The 10,641-nt window shown below is 36.9% G+C and overlaps 1 protein-coding gene across 7 annotated transcripts in view; it reads right to left on the bottom strand.

Moving 5' to 3' along the window:
- Positions 1 to 5,861: 5,861 nt before the first annotated feature.
- LOC101166006 (tensin-3) overlaps positions 5,862 to 10,641 on the bottom strand; it is a 42,706-nt gene continuing 37,926 nt past the window's right edge. For all 7 annotated transcript variants that reach the window (XM_023965058.2, XM_023965060.2, XM_023965061.2 and 4 more), the window contains 7 exons: positions 9,530 to 9,625; positions 9,007 to 9,084; positions 8,753 to 8,830; positions 8,404 to 8,572; positions 8,255 to 8,323; positions 7,176 to 7,205; positions 5,862 to 7,092 (listed from right to left, as the gene is read on the bottom strand). In XM_023965058.2, the coding sequence (XP_023820826.1) occupies positions 6,948 to 7,092; positions 7,176 to 7,205; positions 8,255 to 8,323; positions 8,404 to 8,572; positions 8,753 to 8,830; positions 9,007 to 9,084; positions 9,530 to 9,625 (665 nt within the window). In that variant the 3' untranslated portion in view covers positions 5,862 to 6,947. The remainder of the gene's footprint in view (positions 7,093 to 7,175; positions 7,206 to 8,254; positions 8,324 to 8,403; positions 8,573 to 8,752; positions 8,831 to 9,006; positions 9,085 to 9,529; positions 9,626 to 10,641) is intronic.

Here is a 10,641-nt window from a genome sequence, read left to right as displayed (position 1 = left end):
AACAAACGACCTTTAAGGAAATATGCGATTGTGTTTTTTCAGTTTCTTCAAAAAAACATCCTTCTCCATGACCATTGGAGTATGTCACATGTGCCCAAAAACTTTGATTGAGCGGTGGTAGAAGCTTCAGTATAATTTTAATATATGCCCACAAAAAGACCTATAGGAACATTGGAGATAAAGTTTTCCAACAGAGTGTTACTAAGGAAAGATAACTTTAGCTTATTTCATAAATATACAGCATTAATTTCAAAGCTGAGTGATGATTTTTCAAAGCAACCAGAAGTACTTAGAATATCCAAAACTTACACTGAAGTAGGGGTATGATTACTGCCAAGCAACATAATGAAGCTGGAGTAAAAGCTTTTAATGTTGAGTAAAAGTTTATATACATCCCATTATATATAATGTATAGTCAAAACTTTTGAATCAGAAAAACAAAGTAAAATAATGTGGAAATGGTTGACTTTAGGTTTTTTAAAGAGGCAATCCCAGTGTAACAATACATCTTTTGCTAAGTAAAAATAATTTGGGTTACATAACAATAACACTTTTACACAAAGCAAACATTCTAATATTTTTAAAAAGAACGGCTGAATTCATAAACAATGCTTCATGATAAAAAATCTCATCGTTCTTTATCAAACATTTAAAATCAAGTATCTCTTACTTCATGTTAACATTTAAATGTTAAATGGACGTGGTTTTACCCCATTAGTCTGTGCGCAGATGAAGCACGAGTCTCATTTAACGCCTTTCAGGTCAGTTGAGAGACAAAGAGGAAGAAGCTGCATGTGACGCCATCCATCTTAAGTAGTTCAACTAAGCCAGGGTTCAGTGTCTTCTGATGCTACCTGGTGCACCAGAGGATGTTGGGAGGAGGCGTTTTCTGATGGATTATGCATCACCAGTGTCCGCTTGAAGTAGCACATAATGGGTCAGGCCAACATACTCCACAGAACGCATCTTGTTTAGGGTTTAAGTTGTCACAACTGTCTCTAAATGTCCCTCACTGCTACCACTCTGTCCATCCCTGTCAACAGTCCAGCCCCTGAGTAAGAGGCAGATTTCTCATGAACTATTGCAGCTTTGCAGAAACTATGGCCTAGAAAACAACACTTTCTTTTTTGGCTAAAAACAGCATAATCTGAATTAAAAGACAAGTGGGAATGCTTTGAAAATAGATCCGAATATGATCAGAGTGGGACTTTAAAGAATTTTCTTGAAGCAAATGTGAGACCATCTGTACAACAGCTGAAGCTGCTTTATTTTCAACAGTGAAAACCACTTTCACTGGTCCAGATATAGTTTGACTGTAACTAAACTTAAACTGTGGTACATTAAAGAAACTTTGATTAAGTTTAATTCATGCTTATAATGGTATGGAGAGAAATAGATTTTGGTGTTGGAAGTTGTCTAATTCTAAGACACGTTTTATTGTAATAGAGTCTGACATAAGTTTGGGTGCGTTGCATATTTGCAAGACTTTGAAGTTAGGAAACATATCACCCTCAAAAGTGAGAGAAATTCCTGAATTATTACATCTGCAGCTCTTCAAGGCCACCTTTAATTGGTCCTAAATGAAAGCTCACAGAAAGTACAAGTCCTAGAAATAGAGCAAAGACTGAGGTGAACTGTTCTTCCTTGCTTTTAAAAATTTCCAAGAAATCAAATGTGTTGCCAGTGAGGCCTGGCCCTCTGCCGCCTGCGAACAGACAGCCCTACAGTAGAGCAGTACTCCTGGAATGTCAAACATTTCTTTCATTTGCTGAAAACGGCGTGCTGATTTCACTGCCTTTCCTGCACTCTTCCTTCCCTAGAAGGGGGTCTCCAAGCCACCTGTGCATATTTAGCATTGCAAAGAGAACAAAAGTAATGTGCTGGAGGAATGTGGTCCCACAAAGAAGATCTTCAATAAAGAAGGAGTGTGAAGAATGTGCTTTTGTGTGCACAGGATATTACTGTACATATGTTTAACATAACCTGCTGTTAGAGGCAGCTCCTAGTTTGCTGGACTGGCTTGTCAGACTTAATCTGATGGCAATTTTCCACTGCTTAAAGGTGATTTGAGCAAATCAGATATACTTGCTTAAGACCTTTGAGTGGGTCTCCCGAAGCTAAGCTTTAGCATACTGTCAACCAATTTTAACGGCAACATTAAGTAAATGCTGACTTGTTACTTGGTAACTGCTTTCGGAACGAACACAGTGTAAAAACCTCAGATTTCATCTTTGCATCCTTTCTTTTGAAAACCATTGTTGAGAAACAAACCAGAGATATTTCTGCAGAAACAAACAAGATGACATTTTTTCTATTTGAATGTTCTAAAGGTTTTTGTTCCTTTAAGAAATGAATTCTTTTAACTTGATCTGGAATTCATTGCAGGAAAAACCAGCTCAATAATTCAATATTTATGTGCTGATTTTGAGGATTAATCTTTTAATGAATCTCTCTGTGACTGATCCACGGCTTTCCTTACACTTTAGGAAACATTTTTTGTTAAAAGAAAAAAACAAACATAAAAAGCCCCATTTTTTAAAAGTAATTTCTGCAGTTGTGGGTTCACTGGGGGGGGGGGTCGCACTAAACAATTAGGGGAAAATGTTAATGCCAGGACAAGAAAAACCCCTTTAAGCCAATTTTCCAACCATCTGGAGGTGAGTAAAATACGTCCGACTTGCTCTGAAGCGCAACCTAAATCTTTCCTTGCTCGAAGTTTGAACTGACTGATCCCACCGTGTAAAGAGGCCTGCTGAAGAAGAAGTGAACGCTAAGGAAAATCCTGTAAAGATCTTTTTTTATGTTTGTGGTCCCACCTGTCTCATGACAGACCATTTTTTTGTCATTTCTCTTGTCTGCATTTATTCTATTGTTTTGAGCAGAATGGAAGCAGAGGGTTCGATGGTGATTAACCCCCGATCAATGGCCCCCTTTGATTCTGCTATAACTGGCACCCGTGCAGACTTTTTCTGATTATTAAGTTTTAATAATGAACAATATAAAGAGGCACGAGGCAGGAGGCCACCTTTCATCTGAGTCCAGGGTCAGTAAATCATTTCTTGGCGCAGTCTGGCTATAAAGTTGTCACGGCCCTCCTTTCTGAAGACTGGGCCCTTGAGGAAGTCCTGAGCCATAATTAGGTCTGAGCAGAAAAGAGTGGAACTCTTAGCCTGATTAGACTGAGTGTGGTGCCACTTTTTTGGCTTTGATCTCACCCACCCCCACGCCCGGCCCATGGCAACGCTACAGCTATGTCCTGGGCATGTCAGACACGTCAGTATTTTCTAAGAGCAGCATGTTTTCCTTTTCCTTTACAATCTCTGAGCTTCATAAATAAAAAGGAAAAGCTTTTTACTTTTCTATTTAAAATCGTTCAATATTCTCACATCAGACCCTCAACTATCCTCAACTATCCTCAACTCCTGCATAATCATTGATAATCATCGTCAAAACGTTTACAATGTCCATCTGTCCATTGTCTAAATTCACTTTATTCCCATTTGGGGTTACTGGGTTGCTGGAGCCTATCCTACTACTGAAGGCAAAAGTGGGGAACACCCTGGACAGCTTGCAAGTCCATCGCAAGGTCAGATTATGATGCACTTAATCCATTTTAGAGTATCAGTTTCTAGACGTGTTTTGCTTAAATTAAGACCAAATGACAAAAAATTCTCAACATTTTTATTTTTTGCATGATCAGTCCTCTTGTCCATAGATGCATGAATAGCTGGGAATTTTAGCAGGCGTTGCAATAGATCATTTCTGGACTCACAAACATGAAGAGAAGAACAGATGAGTGAAATGCAGAGACACCACATACAGTATTTAGCCACTTTGCCAAACACACTGCAAAAACTGAATCTTAAGAAAGTAAAACAACAAAAATTGTCCTAGTCTTGAAAAAAAAGTGCTCACATTAAACAGTTTTTTTTAAAGCAAATTAATCTTAGTCTAAGAAAGTCTATCTTAGTGACTAGAAATATTTTCGTAAATTTCTTCCTCTATTGGCAGATTTTTATTTAATTTTAAAGACTTTGTAACACGTGCACTGCCTCTTTTTGCAGTGCACATGTCTGCTAAACTGTTACAGTACAGTGGAGGACACCAGATGCAATATCTTCCATCTTGTAACGGCTCATATTTATAAGCAGCAAAGCTCAAAGGTTTATGAGAAACTCCAGGACTCTGTGCAACACAGAAGAGTGAAGCTCCAGCATGTTTGGAAGTCTGCAGAGCTTTGTTCATGCTCAAACCTAATGTTTTCTGTTATGAAAGCCCACTTTTTGTCTCTCAGTATTTTTCTGAGGCCTCATTGTAAATCCATGCCAGAATAAACTTTCTATTTTTGTCCCCAGCCTTTGTTCTGTCTAAGAGGAGAAGCATTGAACTTTGCCACTCTAATTAAGTGGCCATAAGGATGCTGCAGAGCCATAGCGGTTGAGGAATGACTGTGAGCTTTGTCAGCCTAATAAACAAGACCACATTAGCTGCATACTGTCATTAAAAAGAAAGCCTGGTGGACAATTTATACCACTGCCTTAGTTAAAGTGCTTTCATGCAAAATATACATCATGTGTACGTTTAAAACCTTACATACACAGTTTAATGATATCATTTTGTTTAGCTGAATGGAGCCATGTCATTTTTCCAAGCCCAGATTAATAAAACACCAACAATACACTGAATTCTTAATGTAGATATTAAAGCACAATAGTTATTGCTAAAAATGTTTTTCTAACGTTAAATCAAAAAGACTAATTAGGATGTTTTCCGCCTTAGTTTGACAGTGAAATGGTTTTTAATAAAGGTGTTGGCACTAAAGTTAGATTGGGGTCTGAACATAAAAAACAACAAAATTAATTTTGAGATTTTGAATTTACACTTTAAAGCCCGCCCGGAAATACACATAAAATAAAATCTTGGTGTCTTCTTGTTTCAGCCATGCTCAAAAGTCTCTTCCTGTCTTCATCCAGCTTGGTAGACACCTAAACATAAATCAGTGTTCTCAAATTACTGCATCATGCTTTTAAAAATGATGCAGTTTCTGACATTTCCCTCTAAAATGCTTAAAAAAGTATTTGTTTTATTGGACTTTTAATGGGTTAAATGTATTTTAAGATTTCCAAACTGGCATCAGCATTCTTCCTGCTTGTTCAAGTGAAAATGTTTTGTTTCCCCACATATAAAAGCACAAAGGAGAAGAAGCAAAGTTAATGTTGTGATGGATGAAAAAGGCATAAAGCATCGTTCATTATTATTGTTAGCAGTGTCCTCTGCTGGCTAACTAAATAAACTGACATCATAGCTTTTAAATAAGGTGTGAAATTAAACGTTTTGGATGATATATCTTTTTTATTTACATAATTATTTGAGATTATTGCTTATGTGCAAGACATTTACCATCTATTGTCACTACAATTTAAACAGTTTTATTGTGTCTATGAATAATCTGGGTTTATATATAATGTTTTTTCTAAGTTGCATCTTTTCCAACAGAATTAGACCTGAATGTAATATTTTAAAAAAGAAACATTGGGGCACAATGATCCCTGCTACAATGCATCTTCTAAGCTAACTCTAATAATCTGCTGGGAGTCAGCTGTAACGGAAGTAAGGTTACATTAAGTCTCATTTTAAAGTCTCTCCAAACTGTTGACATATTTCCCTCCACACATCTGTGTTTCTGTACGTATAAATTCTGCTGAGTCAGCATTAAGCAACAACCTCTGTATGATACTTTTGAGTTAATGGCAGCACAAACTCAAAAGATTGGTTTTATTTGGAAATGATGCAAAACTGGATGTCGATGTATAAATTTACAAAATCAAGATAAAATGGGATTAAAACAGCATAAAATAACATTTTTATAAATGTCACTGTTTATTTACATACACATTGGAAAAAAAGCAAGAGCAGTACACAAATAAGTAGTTCAAGTCTAACTTGTTATACATAGCTTTTTCTGTGCAAGTTCCTCTATAAGTAAACAAGCAAACTAACAAAGTTAAAAGTAAGAATATTTTCTTTTGTTGAAAGTACATATCAATAACAAACAGCTCATGTATATTCTAAAAACATATTCCTTTTTCCAGCACAAAGGTCTCATTGGTTTCATTGGTTTTTCATACCGATTAATAATTCTTAATAATTTGGCACCTGTGAGTAGAATAACAAATGTACCGTATCAGACGCAGCATATTTTCTAGCAGTTTATGCTCAGTCCATATATATATATTAGAGTTAAGTTAAGGCTTCTTCTTAAAACTTGCTCTCAGTGGAACACATGCACACACAATCGGCACACCCACGCTCCCATAAAAAATCTTACAGACAGCTTTAAAAGTGGTCATGGTAAAATACATTTCCAGAAAAATCCTCCTCAAATGAGCTCCAAGCGTGCGAAACATGTACACAAGACCGAAGTGTTAAAATATACATCATGGAGATAAAAACAACAAAAAAGTTCAAATGTAGTCACTATGTTCTAAACAGCTTTTCATGTATTTTCTTTTGAAATACTGACCAGATACATCAAAAAGGTGCTCCTCCATCAACCACAAATGAACAATTTCTTACTGGCTTGCGTTCAGTTTTTTGGTTTATTATTGAAAAAACTTTATTTATAAATTTGCACCACACATTTTAGCTGTAAACCAAAAGGGAAGCATTTTTTTTTGTCCTAGTAAATCTACTAGTCATAAACTTAACAAAAATACATTTATTTAACCCTTATATTGTATATAAGAGTTATACAATGTACATAAGGGTTATACAATGTTTTTTAGCCACTGATTGGCAATTTGGTAATAATTAGTGTTAAATTCCAGTTATTATTCAGGATTCAAAGTTTGTCGATTGACCATCTTCCCTCCTCATTTTCACATCAGTCTTTTTCTCTCTTTCGTGTGCTGGTTTTCCTCGATGGTGTCCAGGTTATCAGCTCTGTCCTACTTACTTCTCTGAGAGCCAATCATTACCTTGGACACAAAGTTGACAATGGCGCTTGCTGGTTGCTCAGGGTCATGCTCTGCAAACAAATGACAAATGTTGTCCATGGAAGTGCCAGTTTTCCTCGCCACAAAGCCGAAGATCCTGAAAAGGCAGAGGACAGTAGTCAGTACTTTGCTATCTATTTTTGCTGACTGGCGATCTGAAAATAATGATTATGAACTTACTTTGCTGAGGGGCAGCCGTCTTTTTTCCATCTATAAATAGTAACAAACTGCAGTATTAGCTTAATGTGCATTTTATTTCTTCACAACAACCATATTTTTTCTAAGTATAAGTTGCAGTTTTTGCGTGGTTTGACCAGGGGTGCAACTTATACTCAGGAGTGACTTTTAAGTAATTTTTCTAAAATAAATATTAACTCATTCAGTATTTTCCCACAAACAACTGGTTGTCCTTTAGTAGTTGTTTTCCACTAATAACCCCTAGAGGACACTGTAGGCAAGTTTATTAGTATTTGCCACTGACAGCAGTGCAGAAGAAGAAACACAAATGGAGGAGAATCTGATTGTTCTCCACCTGAACTTTTAGACATTTTTCTTATCTATATTGAGACGAAATTATTCTTCTTGTTATTATTTTTCTTCCTTGGACTATTGTGGGACAGCAAGTCATCAAACTGTGTTACAGAGACACGGAAGTACCGCTAAAAGCGCCATCATTTAGACGTTGGCTCCTTTAGTAGAAGGTAAAAAACAAACAAGAAAAAGCCTGGATGATTTCATGAACCCAGACATGAAGAAGTGTTTAGTGATGCTTTTGTAGAGCTTTTAAATATATCTGATTTCTAAACGTCATCCGTGTCCTCCATGCATTAGAGATGAGATATATATTCAATGCTTCCATGTAGTAAGGAGGCTAAAAACATGACAATAGCTTCTCCCACACGCAATGGGAGTGTCTAGTTTATGAACAGATTTCTGGACAAGCACTGAATTTCAAATTTTCAAAAGATGAAATGGACACATATGACACATGTCAAAAAGATGTTTTATCCCAAAAGTGCAACTAAAGTGCAACTTATGCTCAAGTGTGACTTATATATATATATATATATATATATATTTATTTTTTGCGTTATATGCATATTTTGGCTCTTGCGACTCATACTCTTGTGCGACTTATATCTGGAAAATACTAGAATGCTGGATTTCTCAACAATAGGCGTCTCTTGCCACTTCAAGTGGCCACAATTTTTTAAATTTAAAATGAGGAAATGTCCAAACTTGAAATCAGCAAAACTCACTTTCTATCTTGAGGATCGAGCGCACAAAATATCACTGTGTTGACACTGTAATGCCTCCTGAAAAAGAGCCTGGAAAGACACAAAGGTTTAGTTAAAAGAGGTAGATCTGTCTTTGTGGAAGCCACACCAACAGGATGTGCCGTACTCACTTCCTCTGGTTGTCTGTTAGGGTGATTCCCTGGGAGGAAACCTTGAAATGGACCACAGTGGAGGTTGGCGGCGGGTTCAGGTTCAGGGTCATAGTTGTGGCTTTCTGCACTGCCTGGTTGCCTGTTAGTGACTCCATCTCCACTGAGCTCAGGTACCACACGTTACAGGCTGCAGCAACAAACAAATTTAGGGATGAGTTGTGTATAGAGCAGATAACAACAGGGTGTTTTCATTGAGACAGTAATAGAACAAGAAAAAATAACTGATTTGCTAAAGAGTCCACTGTTTAAGTATTGTCTCATCGTGTTTTTCTACCTATTCACAGAGTGATTTAAACAGCTTGATTACCTGCTCCCTGTTTTAGCAGCTCAGCAGCTGAGTTTGTGACAGAATGGGCAGGGTTCTCCACATCATCCTCCAGAGGATCTTTGACAAAAAAACACAAGAGATCAGCAACTACACCGACAGGTATGATTATCACATGGTCACTTGGGAAAGCAGTCGGGTGTAATTGCAGGTTTGTGGAAGCCACGAAACTTCAATAATGTCTGCCTTCTATTTCATACTCCGATAAATGGAGCGTGACGATAGCGTGCATTTACCTCTGTCAGGTATAATAAGTTTGCAGGGAAGGGCCAAGGGAGTGATTGAATGCTGGCAGACCAATGCGGTTAAGCTTCCTGCAAAAAACAATAGTGGAGGGAAACAAAATTATAGTTTAGGATAAGTGTGCACAACACTGGCTGCAATTTTTTCATGCACCACAACTGAACGTGTAAAACTTAAAGAACTGACCCAACAATAAAAAGTAAGAAAAGCTCACAAATGCTTATAGATAAAAACCCTTAAAATCTAAATACTTTGCCCATAAAAGTTGCAAATTAACTTTTCTTAAAAAAGCCACACACTTGCAAGTGAAATACAAAGTGCACAAACATGGAACAAAATCTAAAGTGACACTAAACCAATAAAAAAAAGGAAGGTACGTTTATAAGTTTAGTGCATTTAAAAGTGAGGGCCTCCAACAACTCATAAACTACTGGTACGCTTCACTATGTGCCAATAGAGGGCAGTGTTGGTCATTAAGTGCTACTTTAATCAAATTTGGTAAGAGCAACAACTCACCAAAGTAGGGCTCATTGGGACAACCTTTCAGCCGCACTCCTTTTTGTGTGCACTCAATGAGGAAGTGCCGCACTAACTCATTGGACAAATCTCCACCTGTAAACAAAAAAAAAATATAGACTTGATTAAAACATCTATTTATGAGTCTGTCTGCATCTACAATACAATGTAGGTTCATCAATTCCATGAAAAGCAATTACCAGTACTTTATATATATATATATATATATATTAAAGGTTTTTTGTCAGTTTTTATGTAGGAATGACTTATTCTGTTAACAAAAGTTTAACATGTTGCTCATTTTAAATCTTTCCTTATCCAAAAAGAAATGTTTTATAAACAGCATAAAAAAGTTGTAATAAAAAGGAAAACTACCTTTCTTTAATCATACCACCAGAAACCCCAACCCATAGGTTTTATTCACTTATTAAAAGTAGTGAAAACACAAAAAATCTAATTTAATCATATTATCAAAAACCCACTTTGATGAAAATCATGTTTTTTTTGGTGTTTTCAACATGTTCTTGCTGCATTTTTTAATGATGGAGAACTTAATTAAGCTTAAAATTGCATTTCTGAGTATTTCTTTGTTCAAATTGTTTTGAATCAGGAGCAGACGAAAGAATGCAGTTGAAAAAAGCTTGTAGCAGTGACGCAAACCACAGCTTCCTGTTCTGCTCCATTCTGATGCATCCACTTGTGGACAAATAGATCCATAAACGTCTTTGTTCTCCTCATCTGGACTGATATCTGGCTCAAAACTGTACGTCTGGATAGTCCAATAGTGCTCGAGTGGGACTTTAAGACATGCAGTGCTTGTAGTTGAGAAAGATCTGGGAGGCAGAAGTTTAAAGGAAACCTTCTTCTTAAGAATGGGTTGGGTTTCATGCTTTCAAGGAGTTAAAATGCCCAAAGCTTTGTGCAGCACTGGACTGTGTCATGGTGTCAGTTCAGCTGCAATGAACGACAGAGCAGAGAGGGCAAACAAAAGGACAGGTGTGAGCCAAGACATATGAAGGACAGAATGAAGGGAGCTGAGGGGTGGGGGACTGTTCAGTGTCATAATCTACTTCCTGCATGTCTGTGCTTCTTTCATGTCAATGTTATCAGGC

The sequence above is a fragment of the Oryzias latipes genome, chromosome 17, assembly GCF_053564925.1.
Source record: "Oryzias latipes strain Hd-rR chromosome 17, Olatipes_Hd-rR_3.1".
In the NCBI taxonomy this organism is placed as follows: Eukaryota; Metazoa; Chordata; class Actinopteri; order Beloniformes; family Adrianichthyidae; genus Oryzias; species Oryzias latipes.
This window is presented reverse-complemented; position numbering and strand designations above follow the sequence as displayed.